Source organism: Gavia stellata, chromosome 21 (assembly GCF_030936135.1).
Source record: "Gavia stellata isolate bGavSte3 chromosome 21, bGavSte3.hap2, whole genome shotgun sequence".
NCBI classification, from domain to species: domain Eukaryota; kingdom Metazoa; phylum Chordata; class Aves; order Gaviiformes; family Gaviidae; genus Gavia; species Gavia stellata.
Genome location: NC_082614.1, coordinates 5,782,138 through 5,804,228, shown reverse-complemented (window position 1 = coordinate 5,804,228; position 22,091 = coordinate 5,782,138). Strand labels below are relative to the sequence as shown.

General features: G+C 39.7%; 1 protein-coding gene across 2 annotated transcripts; it reads right to left on the bottom strand.

Moving 5' to 3' along the window:
* Positions 1-1,815: 1,815 nt before the first annotated feature.
* CRKL (CRK like proto-oncogene, adaptor protein) lies at positions 1,816-15,809 on the bottom strand. Of its 2 annotated transcripts, none has more exons than XM_009818979.2 (3): positions 15,375-15,809; positions 11,372-11,834; positions 1,816-2,217 (listed from the first exon to the last, which is right to left on the bottom strand). In XM_009818979.2, exons 1-3 carry the CDS (start codon positions 15,686-15,688, stop codon positions 2,083-2,085), a joined length of 912 nt encoding a protein of 303 aa, XP_009817281.2. In that variant the 5' UTR covers positions 15,689-15,809; the 3' UTR covers positions 1,816-2,082. The 2 variants fall into 2 exon arrangements, with proteins under 2 accessions (XP_009817281.2, XP_059683515.1); XM_059827532.1 differs by having other exon boundaries at positions 11,372-11,825.
* Between the last annotated feature and the right edge of the window lie 6,282 nt (positions 15,810-22,091).

Sequence of the window (22,091 nt, the reverse complement as noted above, 5' to 3'; positions counted from 1 at the left end):
TATTGTCAGGAATTACTCTTACAGCACCAAACACTTCAGTCAATGCTACTCTACTTCACAGTTAATTTGGTAGTAAAATGCTCTACAAGAACTTCTAGACTGTCAGCCACTTGATCAATACTACAGAAAATAGCTAATAGATGAACAGAGAGGCTTCTTTACAAAAACCCGGCATTTTGAATGTCTTGTTGCAAACACCATTTTTGCATTTCTTCAGTGCCTTCCAATTAAGGATCTCATGGCACTTTCACATGAGCTAGGAACAACGTGCTTTTATTAGGATCAAACAACACAAATCAACAAGAAAACGTGCTGGAACTTAAGACAACAACTTTTATATAATTTGACATTTACAGGAACTGGTGAGATTCTGCAGGCATCTGAAGTTTCTCATTTTGCTACAACTGACAGCCTTCAAAAGTTGAACAAATGGGGACTGCTCTTTTCCTGTTGGCTCCTGCAACAGACATTTTTCGTTAACCAGTCTGTCCGAAAAGGGAGGTTTTGTAGCTGTAGTCTTTACAGATGTGTATTCTGTAATTCAATGTTCAATTATTTTTAAAAGAGCATTCCAGTTCACCTACAAAACACATGTAAAGGCGGCAGCACAGGATACCACCGTACCTAAGCTTTCATATCCTGTACACAGTATAAGGACTTAACCTGCACAGCATGAATTGAACTTATTTAGCTGCAGCCATATACTTCCCTACTGTAAGTACAATTACAGCAGTATAGCTTATGTACAGAAAAAGGGAAAGAAGCTATACTGATAACAGACACCTCTGTGGCCTCCTCCAGCCTGAGCATTAATTTATCACATGGGGAAACCCAGGCAGCTGACTGCAATTAACCATTTTCCAGAGGACACTGGGAGCAGGAGGGATCTGGGGCATATATAAACCAGAGCCAACTCATTTGAAGGGCAAGAAAAGATGGCAGCATGCAGAGGACTTGGGATGCAAGCAAGCAAGTAAAAATAGGGAGGAAAAAAAGAAGATGAAAGCAGCTCTGGGAAAAAAGCACACCAAGGTGGAGACACCCGAGAAAAAAGGTACGGTGTTTGAAAAGAACCTTTCAACAAGCTGGGGCTGGCATAGCTAGGAAACTTTGGAGAGAGAAGGGAACCTATATAGAAATGGGTATAAAAGGTGTATGTTTAAATAAGAAGATTTTATAAGTATTTACCAAGTTCTTCTGTCCCATTCCTAACTCCATGCCATGGCAATCTGATCAATCTGTCTACCAAGTAACAGCTTGGTGACGAGCACTACTACACTAGTAAAACTACACTTTCAACACTGCAGAAGAGCTGTATGTAGACCAGGCCAAAGTGTTCCCTTTAAAGCTCACTTTCTACAGTTAGTGCTTGCAAAAATCAACAGAAATGCATTAAGTATGTCAAAAACAAGTTACAAGTATCCACCCCTCCTAAGTTTCCTTATAAATAAATGCCTCAGCTTCAATGCAGCTCAATCAATGGTTATTTGCATTTAACACACACTGTTTCAGGAAGGTCAACAACAAGCTTAAGAGTTAACAGAAAAGAGCAGCTTCTAATACAACTGCTTAGAATACATAAGCTTCAATTATTGTCCTTTAAAGAGACCATCATTTTAAATGTACTACCTTAGGACAGGTTCTCTTAAAACTAAGTCTTCTTCAGTCCTAAAATTGCATTTTTGTTGTTGCTTTTTGTTGGACAGTAATGCACAAGTTGTATGTTTGATCTAAGATTAGGGCTCTTCCTACTGAGCAAGCCAGAAAAAGTCCATGGAAGTCTCAACAAGAAAGGTTTTCTTCCCATACTTCTCTGCTATATACTGGTTCAGTCTTCTCCAGCTTAAGGCCCAATAGAGTTTTAAAAGTGAAACTAAATTCTGGATGACGCAACTATGGTATGAAGGTCAGGCAGTGACTTCAGTTTTATGTATTCCAAATGTATATTAAAAGAACCGTCAAACTGCATCAAGCTGGAAAATGGGCAATGCTAGCAATGTGCCATTAAGTCATCATCCCACCTCAAACAATGCTAATGATAGCCAAGAAAATGAAGCAGCAGTGTAAATCGGGCAGAGGGCATCATTCGCTCTCATCTGGGTTTTGAGGGTCAAATATTTTGACATGCGTGAATGGGAAGAGCCCTTTTCGACCGTTGACTTCTCCTTCCCACTGACCGTTTATATTCATCCTTGTAACCTTCACAATATCTCCAACCTGCATAATAAAAAATAAAGTTATCACGCATGAGAATCTCACCTCTGATACAAATCAAATGAAAAGGAACAACAAATATAAGCCCATCATAGGGGGGAAAAAAAAAACCCCACCCTCTTATTGGCATAAGGTTCAATTGAAAAGAGAAGTTACTTTTACTTAACTAGAATACCAACATTTTGCTGCTAAATGTGTTAATGTTGTCTGCACTCTTTTTCAGACTCTTAACTAAATGTATATTTACATATTCAGACAAACTGCTGAACTATACCCTTCTCCTATAGGAAAGCTTACAACTTTATGCAACAATATTGTTAATTTATATCTAAATTAACATCACTAAAGGTACCATCAGTAATGAGATGCAACATCCATTCAAAAGAGCACAGTACTCATACTGGTTTTAGCAGCAGCTGGCTTATTTCAAAGGAAATTTAGTTTTTCAAAGAGAGATTCCTATGGCAAAGAAACCATTACTTGAAGTTCTAGTTCTGATTATCACAGTGTAAGAAGCTTCTGTAGTTTCTAAAATAATGGTACGCTTCTGAAGCAGGCAAAAGCAATCTCAAACTTTTTTTTTGAAGTATTAGAGGTACAGATTCTAGCTTTATTTGTTGTTTTCACCTCTACTTCCTGACAAAGAATTTGAAACAGGAACGATAACATGTCAGGCCTTTCCTACCGTAACTCTGTGTCTTCCTATTTGGCAGTAAAAGATGAGAAAAGCTAAACTATGATCAAGCAAGAAACATCAGCCCAAATGATGGTATTATATTCTCATCATTGTTCAATGCCTGTATTTAAGTTACAAAGAAAAATATCCAATTTGACAAATAGCATGTAAGGCTAGCTAAATAGTCATCTCTCCCTCAAATGCTTCAGAAGAGCTGAACATGTGGTCTGTTACAGCAGCTCTCTAACTTTACACCTCCCTTCCTGTTTACTTAATTTACACTATGTGGTAACTACAGTAAATATTAGAAAAGCGGTATTAGCAGCTAATAACTTATTTCACAAGAAGTAGAAACAGCCTGTGACCAAAGGCCAACAGTTCATAAGTTTCTTCCCCAAACTAGGTCCAAGCTCTCTGTAGCTGTTTTGAGTCTGTTACCAAGCTACTTCTGTGAAATCCAAAGGTAACTAGCTTTGATGATCTTATTTAAGGAAAAACTAGATTTTAGTCCTGATACAGTATGTATAACAATTTGTCTACTTTATCTAAATAGTATTAAAATTTAGAACTGATACAGATAGTTTAAGGACCTTGGCCAAGGGCCTTAGATTAAAACTTTTCAGGTAAGACCCATATATTTTCTGTTAAAGAAAAAAAACCCTGAGTTTACAAAACAGTGTGCATGTCACTAGATGATCTGAAGCCTGTTTAAACCAATAGATATTTTTTGAAAATCAGTCAGAAGCAATAATCCTTAAGTGAAGTTTAAGATACTATAATAAACTCCTTGGCAGTCACTCAGTGTTGTAGCTCTTAAATAGAATTTCTCAACCTCTGAACCTCTTTCTAGAGATTTAAGCTTTATGTTGCATATTAGAATGAAATTAGACATTTAAGCAAAATATGGTGCTCCATCCCCCCCTACTTTTTCTCCACTACTTGGGTTGTCCATGTGCTGTCTGCCCCCCCCCAAATTTGAGACTGTCACACTTGGAAAAATTGCAATCTTGTGTTTTTGAGAGGAGAAAACCCTTTGAACTCCCATAAGTGCTTGGGATATAACTGAGACCATATTACTTTCTTAAATGGACATCTTATGCTGTTCCTAAACTCAAACATGAAGCCAGCATACACTATTAAGTAGTTATACACTGCCCATGGTAGTTAGCACATACATATAGCATTAATTTGACTGGTTTTTATCCCTTCACGGACTACTGCAGCATGCTTTAATTGTGTATTTGCTAAAAAGCACAATTTATCAGATTTTTAACTGAACAGAAAGGCTAGAGAAAGCTTTAAATAGTAACAAGATGACCTAAACAGGAACCTAACAAATGTCTCTTTAGGAAAAGGCTGATAACATCTATAAATACTCTGTGTTACATTGCTAGATTTAAATAACCCTTGAAGACAGATCCAAGTTCCAAGTTTTAGACCCAAACTGAAGAAGGTGCAGCCAACATCGCAACAGTTAAAACCTAGTAAGAAACTGCATTTGCACCACACCATAAAACCAATCCACTCTCAAAACACTTTAATTTTATTCATGGAAGAAAAAAAAAAATCTGTAGTACACTGGATCAAAAACATGGACCTATATTTTGTGAGGGTCTGACAATTTAATTCTGCTCATGTGCTGTTGAGATCAATCCATTATTAATTTTGAAGCTCTAGCAAAAGATATCCTTCAATTTGACTCTGAATGATTTCTACAACATGAATAGGTTTGGAAGTTTTGCTTCAGCTGCTTAAAAAAAATACTTACAAAATAAGTCTATTGCATTGCAACAAACTGCCATGTAGATTAACAATGTAAAATGTTCTTTAGACTGCTGGGTGGGCAAAGTTCCTAAAAATCAGTACCTGCCACTAAAGAGTACCAGCTGAGAAAAGCTACTCAAAAAATACTCCCATATGCCAAGAACCACTGGAATAGTAACTTGATTTGCAATAACTTTATATTATTTTTGAGATTTTTTTTAATGAAAGCTTCTGAATATCCTCTTGTGCTATATTATTTAAAAAAATGCAGTTTCCCTGAGAAGATTAAATGAAACAGCATGTTGAAACAAGATTTTTGGAGAAGGACCCTTGACATCATAACAGAGTAATTCATGGATCTTATGTTAAAGACCTCCATTTTGACAGGGTCTAGAAGAATCTGGTCAAGTGGTCCCTCTACGTAACTTTTCCCCAAAGTACTAACTAAAAGCAATATTTGGTAAATGCTTTTTAAAGCATCTATAATATGGTCAGCTGAGGTGTGTTCTCCCACTAAAATTATTTAACACAGTATTTTTTTCGGAGACTGTTTTAAGCTACTCAGAAGGATTGTCTTATGATGAGGCACAGGACAGAGTCAGGAGACCTGGTTCTATTCTCATCTCTGCCACAAACTTCCTGTATGACTCTGGACAGCTCATGGCCCTTATCTATAAATTAGGATAATGCTTCCTTAGTCTCAGCATCTCTCAGTAACTTAATTCACTTGTAAAGCATGCCAGCATTGCTTGGATGGAAGTAGCAACTGCTGAAATGAGTAATACTTCTGAAATGCAGCCATTTGGTTCCACCCAAATGATAAAAATCAAAACGTATTTTAGATAGCATCCTTTCATTATGTCCCTGTTACAGCACGAATTCAAAGCCCTGGGGAAATACAAGCTGTGGAGCATGCCAGTCAAAAGGTTACTTCATTCACTCTAGACTCTTCCATACCTGTCTTCCATTTGAAGCTGATTCATACACTGCAAAAGGTTTCCTGCATGCCATTTTAGTCACACAGTCAACCAATTCAACGTGTTTTACAGATATTCCAACAATTGTGTATTAATAGTTCTGTGGCTGACAGAGTTCTGCAATATAAGTTTAAGGAGATAAAAATGCATTACAACTCTAAATCATAAATTTAGCCCACTGGGTCAACAGCTATAGAAAAACATATTGCTCTCTGGAATTTACGGGGTCTTCAATCTCAGTCATTATCCTAATTAGTGTCACAACTCACCTTCTTTGGTAACACTAGCATTAGTACCAAAACGAAAACAATTTTTCAGACTAGCTGCCTGTTCTGGAGAAGAATAAACAAGGCTCAACACTAAGAAATTACTTGATAGCCCGTTGTCCCCAAAAGGTATAAAGCTGAGCTACACAAAAGAGGCAGAGTTCAGTCGCGCTGCAAACAGGACAAAGTGACGCTGAAGTAGCTGGTGCTTTACATATTGGAAAATTCAAGAAACCAACAGGCTGAAAGCACAGCTTAATTATCCTTCACCTTTGATGTTGTGTGCCAGAAGAATAACAGTTGATGCCCAAAACAGAGAATCTAGTAGTTCAGAGGAAAGACTTTCAACTATTTTTGAGACATGAAAGCAGGTCAAAGGGCAGCATAGAAATGTTGACCTCCTAGATGCAATTAATCTAGCCTCATCTAGGAACAGACCAAAACAAGAGAAGTTTGTATTTCAAGTATAGCTAGGACAATTGCCAGATTTGGGGTTGCAGCACCACAGATAAAGTGCTGCTTTTCATTAAATGATGGTAGCCTGTCTCCATCTGATTAAGCCAGCTGTCATGACTGCACAGAATTTGGAGAGCTCAAAACCTCCATAGACCATCATTCTTGAGCCATGCTGAATCTCACTGTAGCACAGGATCTTGTCTGTTATCCATGTAGCTTTCAGTTTCATCTGAAAAGAAACTCTGCAAACAGTTCTGAGGGTGAAGGTATATTAAATTGTGAGGCACTCACCACTATCATGATGGGAACCATCAATAACTGACTGGAAAAGGAAATTACAAAGATCAAAATTGCACACAAAATCTCCAAAGTAATTGTCAGTTGTGTTTTCAAAGGTAGCACACTGAAAAGTTGGTGCATGTCAGCACATACACAGGAATCCTGCTGCCAATGTCACTTTCAATTCAATAGTTAGCAGAACTAAAGCTCCCCAATTAACAGTTCACATTACACAAGTATAGGCTCAACATTTTGCTTAAAATCTAGACCTTGTGGATTAGATGCATTTTAATGTTTAACACAGCAATACTAAGTTTCCTTGGCTTAAGAAAAGTGCAGTGCTTATTGTCTAATGCTTATTTTCTAGTGAAAGAAGTAGCCTAATTTCCTAATTAAGAAAGCTCTACTACTAGCACATTTTGGCCTACTTGTCTCAACTTTCCTTTGAAGAGGAAAAAAGTTAACTGTAACCTAATTGTAACAAGCTCAAAAGAAATACTGTAAGTCACTTATGTAATTATGGTGAATGGATATTTATTTCACCAAAACATTTCAGTGACGGTTAACTCTGTATTAGCAAACATCCATGTATATGTTTGATACATCATGAACAGATAAACCACTTAATACTATAATGCTGGCACAGGTCTAGAAAACACCCTCACTAGTATAGAAACTTTGCTATAAAAAAATAGTGAAGCTCTTATTTAAAAAAAACCACTTCAGATTCTGTAACACTATCATGTTAAGTCTGGACATGAACTCTAGGACTACTACCGCCTTCAAAATGGTCTATGACACTTACTACAGCGTTTGCAATATATTTAAGGACCATTTTTTAAACACATGGCAGACGTAAGTCTAGTGGCTGCTGCTGGTCTCCCATTTTCTGGTCCCTTATGCCATTTCATTCCTTTTTATAAGTGAATTTGGAATTTGTTGTTCACATCCTGAATCAATCTTCAAACAGTTCACTAATTTTTAAAGGAATTGTCCACCACTAGTTTATCTATTGACTATGCTGGACATAAAGAACTTTGTTGTGTAGGAGTTAGCGATCAATGAACTACTTTGGATCCAAACAAGAAGTACCCAACTACCAAGAGATAAACTCCTTTAAGGTAAAACATACCAGGTCTTAGTCTACCGGGCACTGCATACACATCACATGCTGGTTAGCACATGCCAGTTTAAAAGAAGGCTTCATTAGCGTATTATTGCTAACAGGCTAGCTATGGAACTGCAGGTTATGAGATGCTGAGAAACTTTAAGGTAGACGTCACTGCTCTGTATCATAGTAACAGTATGAAAGAATCTCTGCTTTTACAAAATTCATCACCTTCTTAAAGTGCTGTCCTGTATAACCTTGGAACACAGATTGCCCTCCTAGTTTTTCCAAAGAAATGCAGGATTGAAGAACAGCAGTACATAATCCTGTAATACAGAGTTCTAGTTCCAATAAATACAGGACACTGTATCCCTGTCTTTTATATTCCAGAAAGGAAGGAAATTGCTTCTTGGCTAAAAGCACACAAGTAAAGAAACAGATCTGGGCAGTTGGTTGGGGTTTTTTTGTTTGTTTTTTAATGCAGCATCCATGAAAATACTACACATCAGTAGTAAAGTTAGTTAGTTGTAGTGAGAAAGTGCAGACTTCAATCATTCATTAAAAACATTAAATCTGAACTGCCAAGGTAACTAACTCAACTGACAACAGTATATGTAAATCTTAGAAATACATACAATTTATCGTAGGTTTTACTAATTTTTCACTGGTGCAGGGAGATGCCCAAAGTTACATGTATACCAACTGTACGCTTTGAGATAGTAGCTATACTTGAAACTTTTATTTTAGCCTATAAACAGATTACTATTTAATTTTTTATTTTAGAGAATAAAAGTACAGTACCTAATGCAGTAGGACCAAGTCAACATCTAGACATTAGTCACTTCAATAATACCAATATGAATGCTAAATAATTTTAGCCCAGCGAAGTCCAAATTGTAATAAATGCTGTATTAACTAGTATCCTTACAGGAACAACTATGTAGTTGCCCTTAAACTGTCACACTTTAAATACTATTTAAAAGTTAAACACTCCATCGTCATCCAACCAAACAGATCTTGTTTCAGATTTTCAGTAGAATATTCACTTGTTTTACAAGTTACATTTTTCATGTGAGAAATTAAAAAAAAATAATTATACCTTCCTTACAAAACAAACTCCTCTGTAACAGGCTATGAGTCTTTATCTTTTCTTGAAGAAAAATTCTGACGGTTTATGTAAACAATAGTGTGCAGTAGGAAAACTGGACTTGTAAGCAGACAGCCTGTCCCTTTTTCAAGCTGAACCCAGAAGAATGACATCCCTCCACTTCAAAGGAAGTTGAGCAGATTACTACGCAATAGCTTTATTTACTCCAGATGGTATTCTCTTCCTTTTAACTAGTCTGTGTGCTAGAGCCAGCAAACATATTTTGCTCTCATATTGTTTTATCATTTTAAATGAGATTATACAATCAGGCACTGTATAATTATATTAACAAGGTGTTCTACCTGTACAAGCTGAACTGGGATCTACAGTACACCTACACTAAAGTGTAGTACTGTCAAATACTATTATTCTGAAAGAACACCATTAACTTTCTTCCCCAAAACATTCCCATAACCTGTTATTTCTCTACCACTAGCTACTTTCAGTGCTCTTACAAAACAGAAGCTTCAAATGGTCCAGATTATTTAGTAACATGTGGAGCCCTGACAAGGTTGGTATTAAATACATCATCAGGGCCCAGCAGGTGTTAAGCAATCTGAAGGAAGATCATAAAAAGAAGCTGGAATTTTTTTCTTTAAGAGTAGTACATGTGACAAAAATTATTGCTATAATGAGGCTGCTAAAGTTTGCTATGCATGGATAGATACGAAGAAGCTGTAATCACTGATTTTAATGAAACTGTTGATCAGTTCCCAGAATTCTCCTTCTGAAGCCTCTTGAGAAGCCACAGTGTAGCTAAGCTGCATTTGCAAAGAAAACGGACTACACAGGAAGACAAAATATGCCAGTGGTGGGAGACACAAAGACATGAGGCCACAAGTGATTAGAATTCAGTGGAAGAGAAGAATCTCTCAAACAAAACTTCAGCAATTGGAAGGTTCAAAACAATTCCAACCTATGTTTTGGTCAGAGAATTAATCCTACTGGTATACTAGAGTAGCTGAAATGACAGGATTAACTAGGTCACTAAAGACCAAGTCAGAAAAATCTGTTGTAAGGGCCATCCTTCCAAGTGGTTCTGCTACCCTGCAGCAAAGCAAGTTCCCTGAAGTAATTCCATGACACATTGGTAACGTAACAAAATCAATCGCTTGCCTTGCTTTGTTTTCAGAAGCATGCGCAGTTTTGGCAGGAATCTTCTATACAGTGCAGTCAGCAGTGAATTTACACTTTGCTCTATGATAATTTTCACACACTGTTCACAAATAAGAAGCTGCTAGCTTTCATAAGACTCAAGGAAAATCCAGTGATACCTATTTAACTTTTAACCCCATAAGAGTAATCACCTGTAGAGGTTTTACAAATCCAGGAGGAAAAACAATTAAAGCAACTATTATGAATAACTGGAAGTCACAAAAATAACCTTTCAAATTTCAGTCAAAAGTATCAGCTATAGGTAATAGCTTTAACTTGCAAAGTAATTAAGCAAACGCAACAGGAAAAGTTCAAAACTATTTTTAAAACTACTATTATTTTACTTGCTAAAATCCTGTTGGTTCCTTTGCTTGTTTCCTTGCGTTTGCTCCTTGAAGTATTGTAACACACTCAAATTTCATCTTTGAGACTAGCACTTCTTCCAGGTGAGACATTTTTGAACTATGGGTTAACTAGCCTTCAGTATAATCTAAATGTAAAAGTAACAGTCTCAGTGTTCTGGATACAGTTTTAAAACCTTCTTCCAATCCATCATTTACGCCAGTTAAACTAGAAATGTAACATGAATTCTTTACCATTTAAAGAATGAAGTTCTAAAGTCTTAAAGACATTCCTAATAAAATAAAAAATGCTTTGGCAAGCACAGGAACTTACTAAAGGTTCAACACAAGTTTAGAGGCTATACTACAGCTTTTCATCTAACCCCCTCGCTCCCAATTTAGGTCTTAAGGTTTCTCAAATTTCACTTTTGAAAACCGAAGTAAAAGGGACTAGAGTACTTCTGATACATTTCTGCCCAGATTTCAGCTCTCAGCACCAGATACTCAAGTGCATTTCATACTACAGTTGAGGATCAGAAAGACTATGTTTATCAGCAATCCTTACCTTTCACTGAAGGATGCTACTGCCAGTTCTCAACCTGGAATACTGCAATGATTAATGAAACATCTCTTTCTTGCCCCAAGATTACGTGGAGGAGCAAAGTCATCCTCTTACTAGCACTTACTTCCACAGCAGGATGTATATGCTCCACTACCCTTGTAGCATATTTACACTGTTGAACAGGCAAGAAGAGAGGGTAAATACAGGTCCTGAAGTAACTTGGTCACTTTTCTCAAAGGAAGTGGTATAGATGGAGCAATTTTTGTAGATCTTTCTTCAGAATGTAACCTAGCTTCTTCTCAGTCCCTTCACACAGATAAGCAGACTCCATATGAAGTCATACACACCAACTTTACCACTAACAATTTTTAGTTTCTTATTTTACAAAACAATTGAAAACCGTAAGACTTGAGAGGAAAAACTTACCTCTAATGCCAGCGCAGTCTTGTCATAAGCACAGGGTACTCTCTTTTGGATAGCTTTGGCATAGACTGGTCCGTTCTGTGTTGATGGCAGAGGATTGATCACTGCTCCGGGTGTACTGGATACTGAGGGAATGGGACTTGCGGTTTGAGGCTGAGCATAAGCATGGGCAGGTTCCGGAATACCGTAACTGTTGGAATTCCTGTTTCCATGCTTCCCATGAGAAGATCTGACTAGCTTTTCTACATAAGGAACAGGAATCATCCCAATCCGACCATCCTTGTTTCTGGCGCTCCACCACTGTTCTTCTGGCTTCTCTACAATTACCAGTATCTCACCCTTTTTAAATGGAAGATCCTCAGCATCGTTGCCAGGAAAGTCATAGAGAGTCCGAACATACTCCACATTTTCTTCTGCAGTGGACATAGCAGGGGCAGACCCAGATCCCATTGGTGGACTTGGATACCTAAGTTTAAAAAAGATCTGGTATAAGCGATAGCTATTGTTTTGTATTTCCAGTAACAAAGTAAAGTACTAGTTTTACAGTAGGAACACCAATTAGAGAAGAATTACTTATTCAGCTTTGTAACAGAAATATTGGCTTGGTAGCACTGTGAAGCATTTCATGAGTAACTCATGGTCTCAAGTAATTAAATGCCAAAAATAGCTTCCCCAAAAACCAAATAAAAATTTATGATGGATGTAGAAAATTGGGAGAAATAATGCAAAAATCTTCATCCACCTGTTTTGGATTGTTGTAAGGATCTTTGGGAAAACAGAATTAATTCCATAGCTTAAGTTATGAGAGTCTTGATACATAAAACCAAATGAAAATTATTACATTATTTGGGTGACTGGGGGGGGGGGGCGCTCTTGGAGAGCTAAATAATCTTCTTCAGTCCATCACATGTACATTTTTAATTTCAGCATCCATTTCTAAAGAATTCAGTAACTCTAAATGCTAGACTTGAGGGAGCATAGTGGAAAAAAGGAACAAAAGTAAGAGGAAGGTATGATAAACACAATTTTCTAACTCAAAGCTAAAAGTCCAATGTTGTCTTTCTGATTGGTAGTAGAGCATCTTTCTAACCAAATCCCACTACTTACATGCAGAATTTTGAGGACAGCCAGTCACATTATACTGAAAACTCCTTTCTTTAAGGAAAGAGATAGGCAGATCCTGTGTTTTTAGGAGACAACACTTTTCCCCCTCTTTTCTGGAAAGTAATATGGAATTAAGCTCCATAATCTTATTTTTACAACTTCAACTCTGAAAGGGTTGTTGTAACAGCAAAACTATTAGTTTCAAAGCACTTATCTTTACTGCATATATAAATACCTAATAACCTAAAATTGACATCTTCATAAAAGACAATATGAAGTACTTGCATCCACTGGTAAGAATTGAGTAAGAAATTAAAAAGCTAACCATCTAGAAATATTCCTTTGCCTTATTAACCATGCTATTACCATTAGTTTATTCATATCATTGTTTATTACTATGCCCATCATCTGTCCAATAGTCATTTCACTGTATGTGGTAATATATGATTGCTCATCAAATGGGATTATTTTCACTGCAATCTATTTTCATCATAAGTTTTACACATTTTATTCAAAGCAGTTGTCAGAAATCTTAACGTATATAGGCCATACCAGATACTTACTACCTAAGCTATGATAGCAAGAATGCATGTCATTAGCCTACTTCAATTCTCTTTTGATACTTGCAAAATAGGATGGAAGTCAAATCCCTAGGATTTTTGAAAGATATGCCAGAAGCCCTAAACAGAAAGATGTATGCTTCTTTAAGACACCCTGCTGCAGCCAAAGCCAGGGGAGAGAGGGAACCCTTTAGAGAGCAGTCACTCTGCATAAGCAAGAGCTTACAAACATCTGCAATGATGGTCAGGGCTCACTATTGACACAAAACAGAAAGCTAAAACCAGTTTTCAATTGGTTTACAAGTTTAGCTCTCCAAGAGCTAAAAGTGGTGTATGGCTATATACAACAAACTACTTAATCCTACCACAAAACACACCTCTTCACACTGTACTTTATGAAATTAAAAGAATCAACAGCCTTCAAAAGCACAAGCACTTAAGTGCAACGTTCCCCTGAAAATGCCAGAGAAGTAAGAATTAGCAATAACAGTTCTGAAGCACATACCTGTCCATCCCTATTCTAAATCTAGTCCGTTAACTAAAAATAAATTTAAAAAAAAAATATCCGGAAATGCTACTTCTCACCCTCCCTCTTGCAGCAGGAAGTCTCCTTCAAACAGAATTTCAAACCATCAACCATGTCATCGATTTTTCTAAAAGAGTTTAGAACAAAAATCATGCCAAGGAAAACCACCTAGTCAATCCCATTTGTTGCTTTATAAAAAAGCTTGTCAGTTCACAGCAGGCTGGGTCCCATCTGTCCCCATATGCTGGGAGAACAATATGCAATCAAAACCTTGAAAATAAGGTGGTACTAAAATGTTCATAAAACGTTTTACACAAGACTCCTAACAAATACCAAGTGAGCAAGTGGAATCAGCTAAGTTTCCAAGTGTTTTGAGAAAGCCAAGTCAGTCATTGCCATAAATGATTAAGAACAAGTTTTTACATCCAGAAAGGCACAACAGTATCCAGGTTAAGGAGAACAGAGATAAGAATAAAGATTGCTTCAGTGTAGACTGTTTTCCTCCCAACTGTCCACAAGTTTAAGCATGTACATAACACTGGGCAGCTCCATTTAAGTGTTCCTGCAATGGTGAAAGTGGTTTTTTTTTTACCTACCCATCTGTCTCGCCACAGCACAGTCACTACCCAGAAGACTTCTCAGCAACTTTTAAGAGTTCTTGAAGCTAGTGCTTTCTGTCACATCCCTCCCATCACCTGACACCTTTACAGATAGACTTTTTTCAACCAACTGAGCTTTCCAACTTGACAAGCTATTGTCAACCTTTGACAAGTTACTGATTGTCATTAAGAACTGGTCTATGCCAAGGTTAAATTGTGACTATAAACCTCAAGGTTATTCTTCCCTCCCTAAGAACTTGCTAATCTGCAAAACCTAGTAAGATTTTAAACTGTGGAATTTAGAAGCGAACCAATTTGAATTTCTTTTTTTAATGTGTCACTACTTTTCTAGCTTTTATTTCACTTCATTCTATCTAGGAAGCCCAAAAGCTTTGAAATAAGATACTGGGAAAGGCTTTATTAATTAAAAATAAGGAATATATTCTAGAGTTCTTGATAAGCAGTTTACTGATGCAAGTTGCAGGTATGTCCCATGTTGGGAACAGGACAAAGAATGAGCTCATAGCCAAGTCACATTTTCCCATCCTCCTAGAATAGCATTTCTCAGTGTAGTGCATGCAGTATGCAGATATAGATGAACAGTGCCATAACCAAACTGTGAGAAATAAATGTTTTACATTTTTTGGGGGTGGAAATGCCACTCTAGAAGTTTGGGAAAGGCTGTCCTAGAATGTATTAAAGCTGACTTAACAGGGTGAAGCAGTCTAATCATATGAAGGCCTGTTCTATTGTAATCAGTGTGGATGCAGGGGCAGAGAGCAACTTAAGCTCAGAGGCTGTACTTCAACCGAGGAGATTTGTGAACCAGCTTCTCAACCATTCTAGGAACAGAAGGACAATACCAGAAGAAAAGGTTGACACAAAGCATGACCACACCCTCTTGCAAGGCAATTATAGCCAGTGGTAGAGATGTACACGGTACCTTTACATATGCTTACACACACTGTAAGGACAGGCCCCGTGCATTATATGGATGATTTGACTGAAAAAGCAACCTGTAATAGTCACTGAGATCCGGAGTGCTAAGAAGGGCCACTGTTAAAAACAGCTTCAAACAAGGGCCATAAACAAATGTTTCCTTAGTATACATAGCATGGCCCTACACCAAATGTTAAGATCTTGGAGCTACTAGGCTGGACTTGCACCACCTCCAGCAAAGATGGCAGTGGGTGGGGCACAGGGAGGGTGGCACTCACCTGGGCGCAGGCTCGATGAGGGTGGTGGTGTCCAGGTAGTGGATCTTGTAGAACTCCAGCAGGGCGGGCAGGTGCTCAAACTCCTGGTCGCCGATCTTAAAGCGGCGGTTGGGCAAGGAGTTAATGATGTAGTGGGAAACCCGGGAGTTCTCGGACACCGAGAGCACGTAGTCCCCCGGGCAGGTGGAGGAGTCCCGCACCAGGAACATGCCATGCCGCTGCCCTTGCAACCGCGTCTGCGCCTCCGCCCGAGACACCGGGCCCACGTACCAGCTGGAGCGGTCCGACGAATCGAAACGAGCAGCGGAGGACATGGCTCCGGGTGGGGAAGGGGAAGGAAGGTGAAGAGCCCGAAGGCCCAGGCGGAGGAAGAGACCCGGAGAAGGGCCTGGGCAAGGAGGCCTGGGAGGCGGAGCGGGCTGGGGGCTAGGAGGAAGCGGCTAGCGCCCAGCCCAGCAGATACGAAGCCCACGGAAAGGGGGATAAGGGAGAAGGAAGCTCCGTGCCTCTGGAGGCGGAGGACCGAGGACTGGCTGGGGTGGGGCTGGCCAGACGCGGCGGTCAGGGCCCCCGAGTCTCCCTCAGCGGCGGGGTGTGCAGGGCATCCTTCCCGCCTCTCTGGCAGGCCTGCGGCGGGCCCGGGTGGGCGGGTGGCGAAGAGCAGCGGCGGCTGACAAGGACAGACGGCCCGGGAAGGTTGCGACGGTAGCCTGCTACGGTGCCTCAGCGCCGGAGCCAGACGGGGCGGGGGAGGCAGAAGCGCCGCGCTCCCGCTTTCTCCTATCGGTTCCCTCCCCTCTCAGAGGCGAGCGCCAAAATGGCGGCGGCGCCGGGCGGTGGGAGTTCTCCGGAGACACCGCCCCGCGCAGGCGCGCTGCGGATCGCGCCGCTGGGGGGGATGATGACGCGGGGCTGCCGCGGGGGGAGGGGAGGCCGAGGGGAGTCGGGGGCCGTGCCCGCCTCAGGGACCGGGCGGCCGCGCTGAGGGAGGCGGCGCAGCGGGGGTGCTCCGAGGTGCGGTGCCCCATCCTCGCGTCCAGAGGGGAGGGAGGGCCCTCCTTCCCCAGTCCCTCCGGGCTAGAGTCATTCAAACCTGCCCCAGCGCAGTCGGTGCACGGGGGCACCCCCGCTTGGGGGGGTGAATGAACGGGAACGGCCTCGGTGGTGTGTTGAGTTAGGTGGGGAGTGAGACCCCCGCGCCTTCTGCATCCCCTCAGAGAGCAGGGCCGTCCGCCCCACGCACCGCTTCCCTGCGTGCTGTGGGCACGCTTTATCACAGGTTGCCCCAAAAAAACGTGCCCAGTACTTGGGCTGAAGACGACTGAGGGGGACCTGCCAGTGTACCTCCTCCATCTTCTCATTCTTCCCTCAGCACATCCTCCCTCCTCAGTGCTGCCCGGCCACCAGCTTTCCCTGCTTTGTCATGGTGCCTTGAGGCACACTTCGCTTCCCTTCCTTCCAGGGTCCCTCCTGCCCTGCCTCGGACTGCCTTGGGCCTCCCTCCCCTCTCCACACCTCCTCAGTCAGTGGGATGCCCCGCAGCCCGGCACCCTGACCAGGTTTGGAGACAGAGATCACCTTCCCTGAAGTTTTCTTGTTTTATTCATTTTTTTTTAAGGAACAAAATGGACCACTGTGATAATCTGATCTTGAGATAACTTCCTACATGCTCTAAGAGACAGTTTCCTGTCTCCCTATAGCCTTGTTCCCAGATAACGGGTCAAAGCTCTGTCTGTCTCGGGGCATAAGCGGGAGGGAAGATGGTGTTGCAGCTGCTGAAGAGGAAGGAAACCCCGGAAAGGACTCAGCAGGCCTCACGGGCAGGGGCTGGGCAAGCACTTGGCATGTGGTGCAGCATGAGTATGACTTTTAGAGGAGACTCGCTTGGGGTGACCTCAGACAAGCAAGCGGCGTGGGCTTTTGCGTGGTCTGACTCAATGTTTGGCAGGGCTGGCAGTGGCAATCAGCACGTCCAGCTGCAATAGGCAAGGGCGCAACAAAATAAGTGCACTAATTTCCCAGATATGCTAGAAACCTGTGCAAATGGTGTGATTTTAGCTCAGTCTCATGGCTTTCTTTAATTGGTGCTTTTGATTTTATTTTTGCATTTTGCTTTGGGACCGGCAATGTGAAACGAAGCTGCACTTGAAAGCAAAAAACATTTAAAATGGAGAAATAGGTTTAAGATTACTGTCTTGAAGTGCCTAACTGGACTGTTATGCAGTCTTATTCCAGCTGTGCCATCTTTCTTTCATGCTCTGCCTTTTCTGAAAGCTCAGTCACAACATGGTCATCTTTTTTCTCTTTGTTCTTCATCCTACATTGGCAACTAGTGCCGACTGAGGTGTCTGGATTGGAACACATGGGCTGTGTCTCTGTAGATGTTTAGCAGAGTTCAAACCATCTAAAATAGAAGACTCATCCACTGTCATGTTTTAGACAAAAATCATCTGGGAAAGTCTCATCGCTAACACGGAAGGATCTTTTAAAGTAGGCCCTGAATACATGTACAGGTATCACTTTACCAGCTGCTGAAATATAGCCATCTCCTGGGTGGAAAACAACAGCTGTTTAGTCATGTACAGCAATACCAGCAAAACAGTAGACTCAGAGATGAATAATACCATCTGAAAATTCATATCTATGCAAAAATATTTCGTCCATTGCTGGGGAAGCTTACTTAGTAGCTATACCTTTGATCCATTCCTACTGGTTTAAGTGCTTGTATCTGCCAGTGAGAGTCAGTTTTAAACACATGTAGACAGGCTACAATAGATTATGAAGGTTATTATGGTTTTTTCTGTCATTTGAATGAGTTTGGATCATTTTCTGTTTGGCCATGGCCAAAATACAGAGATTAAAAGATAGTACTTGGACTTGCAATGACGTGCTCAATAATGTTTAAAAATAATTACAAAAGCCACAAGTTAGCAGCAGAATTAGTAACTCGTAGTATATAAAAAGGAAATAAAAATTCCTTTTCCTGCATTTTATTGAATTATATTTTTTTCTGTAATAAAAATCAAATGTAGTAGGTCAAATACATAGTGATTTTGCCTCCGTTTCTTATGGAGAATACTAAAATCTCAACAGAATTGAAACATGTCAGGAATAAATAGTATTTAATTATAAACCAGTTTTTGTGCAGTACTGCATGGGGCTGGGCTGACACTGGAGAACCAGCACACCCACCTTCCCATCCAGAGAGGATTCTAAGGCAGGGAGAGGTTTTCAGTTTGGAAGGAACTACAATTAGCTGTTCTGCGTTGCATTTGTGTAGGCTTGTGCATCCTTCAAGTAATTCCCTCCTCAGTTTCAATAACTGTGATTGAACTAGGCCAGATCTTCTAGGTAAAAAATCCCACTTTCTACTGAGAAAAAGACGACTTGTTCAAGATCATTAATATTATCTGATAAGACTGGGCTTCAACATCCTAGACTACAGACAATCATCTCAGGTGTATTACATCCCTACAACTGCATTTGGTTTAGGAAGAATGGAGAAATGTATGGTATCACTTTACCTTTTTATTACATATAAATACATTTATGCTCTTTGTCTTACCTGTTGGCAGCTTCTGCCCTCAGAGCATGGCCAAACAGTTGTAGCAGAACTGAGGAGGTGGGGAGCTCTTAAAGTGCATCAGCTGCTGATGGCAGAATACTCCCGTGAGAGGGTCCCGTCCCTCTTTCCCCGTGCCCAGCTGTTCCTTCTTCCTTTCGCCAGAAGCTTCTGACCCCATCAAGTTGGGCTGAGTGCCAAATAAATTGTACATGTGGCTGGTCTCTAAGTAAGGAAAAGTAAATTTCTGTCAAGGGTATAGAATGAGAATCCTTATTTGTTTCAAATCAAGTACTGGGTATGCTTCCCATGCGAAATTAATGACCCTAATTTAATCTGTGAGGAAATGGGAAAGGATATGTTGGATTTGGAGGTAGACAGCTGGAAAAGAAATACAGTAGTGAAAGCAGTTATGAAACAAAAACTGAAGCAATCATCACAATCACTTCTCCAAATGTGGAAGCCTTCAGGATACAAGTCCATTAATTGCAAATCTAGCAAATATGTCTATACAGCTTCACCTCTGTGCTGGCAGGAAATAGGAAAATAGATCATCAAGAAACCTAGTTACTATTCTTCTGGACTTCCTAATGTATCAGCAGTTTAAGCATTGGTGTTTTGATCACTCAGTTCTAGAAGAGTTGTTTGGCTATTCTCTTACAGACCAGAAATAACGTAAAGCTTTCTTAGTTCATTGTCCATCAGTCCACAATGTCTTATGCTATACTGTCTCTGAGGAGTTGCTGTAAAAAATGAATGCTTTTTTTACTGTAAGATACAAGACTGACATATTTAGGAGATCAGAGAATTTATAAATAAAAATTATGGTATCAGCCTAAAACCCCTATGAATACATGTTTTTAAGATAACATAAAATTTAAGTGGGGTCTTGAAGGCTAAGTTCCTGAAGCATCATTCTTGATAGGAAAAGCGATCAATAATAATTATAGCTCTGTGTATCAATCTGTAATCTCTCCTGCAATTTCTTTATATAGGTAACTGTAGTAAACAAGAAGAACAAAGCTCTTTATATCTGCCGAGTTAGATAAAACTGCCAATTGTACAGCAAAGCAATTTTATTATTGTTTAGCCTATGTGTTAGTTTGAAAAGGTGCATGCTGGACTAAAATGAGCTACTGCTAAATGATTAGGATGGTTTGAGCTAAGCTAAACTAAACTCTGTAGTTTTTTACCTGAACAAAATACATGCAAGTAAGATAGTGCATACCATAACTTTATGCTCAGATGAAAAGAAATTTTGGGGGTGAAAGCAACAGAATTTTTGTTTTTATCAAATCAAAATACATAATACCTGCCCTTAGGTTTAATTCATGCAACTTAGGGGTATTATACCAGTAACTAAAAAAAAATAGAAAAAATAATGCAGTACTTCTCTCTAAGGTAGATGATCCACTTTAAGGAAAAGTAATTTCCTTGTAACTGCATTCTAAGCCTTAGATTGATTTGCTTTGCACAGCATCCAACTGCAACGTTTAATAAATAATGCAATCACAAAACTGCATAGACCGATAAATGGAAAAATGGTTCACTTGACTATCTAAAAATCAGTATTCAAACACAGAGGAGTGATAGGGTAGAAGCTGTAAAAAAAACAATTATCAGTTTTATCAGAATTTTTCTTCAGCTTAATAACTACTCATGAATGTCTTATATTCTCCTATGTAATCTAAGAATTAGCCTATCAGCTTGGTTATTTGTAGTAGTAAGTAATACCCTCTAGTGGTATACACAGGAAAAGGAGCCAGACGAAGAATGATGACTCTTTTTTTATCATGAAAGAGGCTAAATAACATTTTCACTTGTATAACATAGGATATCACTGGTCTGTTGAGAAGTGGTAGTTAAAAAGGAAAATGCACTGCAAGCATTAGACTTGAGTGTCTGGGTTCCGTTAGAACAGCTGGGTCTAGAATATGACCTACACCACTGGAAGTCTTGAATCACTTCTTGTTTGCAGGCAAAACAAATTGCCACTTCAACATGTGCAGTCTGGAAGGAACGGTTCTAGTGATGGTTCCAGGTCAGAGAGATCTGTCCTTACATCCGAGGGCTACATTTAATTCCTGCACATTAAAAGTAACTCTGTAGGCAAAATAGGAATACTCGTCAGTCTCCAATATTGCAGTGTAATAAAGTCTGTATTTCCAGACTTTATGTGCAGTTCAGAGTGCATTACCAAAAAAATATTTTCTGAAGAAGCTCATATACAGGGTTTCCTGCAGTTACCAGGTCTTTCGTTTTATTTGCCAATTGGCAAAGGTTCAGAGACTGAGGTGAAAACTGACCGTGCTGGAGAAAATAATCAAACAAATGCCCCTCTTACCAAGAAAAAGCTGTTGAGCTTATTAAAAGAAGTATGCAAACACTCTTGAATCTTTTCCAGAAGCCCAGTCTGCTAATGTAGAGTCATCTAGGTCCATTTTGAAATCATCTTTGTTTCCATAAACAAAATATCCCTAAGTAATGGTAATATCCAGGAACTTCTTCCATTTCTCTAAAGTAGCAGGTCAATGTGCACAGTATTTGTCATGATGTGATGATACTTGACTAGTATTGTATCATTCTGATGGTCACTTTGGTTTTGCCCTTCTCCTGCAATCCCATTATTGCTAAAAGATTTAAAAGCTTTTGGTAGTTGTCGTGATTTTCTGGTGGCATTGATTACTTCCCGCCCCCCCCAAGAGGAAGGGTCCCATGCTATTCAGGTATCACACTGGTTCAGACTTTAAATCAGCTTCTAAACTAATGTTAAGCAAGATGGTAGTCAGAAGCCAATTATTTTAAGGGCTCATGTAGGAAGGATTTACTATGCCTTTTCTTTCTGAGCTGTAGTAATTCTGTATTATGTTCCTGGCATTAGTTCAGCTACTGCAGGGTCTTGGGCCAGTGTAATCTTCAATACCTCTAATTACCTCCTTATTACTTTTTTTCTTACGCTGTGGCAAACCAATCTCGGCTCTCTTTATCCTCTTCTAAAGCGTATAATAAAAGAATGAAAAAAATTGCCCATCTCCCAAGCTGGTGTAACTTCACTGATACTAATGTAGTACTATAGGATCTAATTAGACTCACTAACTTTCAGACTCCACATCATGGTTAATAAAACTGAGACAGTAGTTAAAAAGAAAAAAAGT

Bases quoted from the DNA above. Each gene is read 5' to 3' on its own strand.
- CRKL (XM_009818979.2), bottom strand. From the start codon at position 15,688: ATGTCCTCCGCTGCTCGTTTCGATTCGTCGGACCGCTCCAGCTGGTAC. The intron at 11,835-15,374 runs GTGAGTGCCACC...TTTTAAACTTAG, and splicing joins CTCATCGAGCCTGCGCCCAG to GTATCCAAGTCCACCAATGG. The intron at 2,218-11,371 runs GTAAGTTTTTCC...TTTATTATGCAG, and splicing joins AGACTGCGCTGGCATTAGAG to GTTGGAGATATTGTGAAGGT.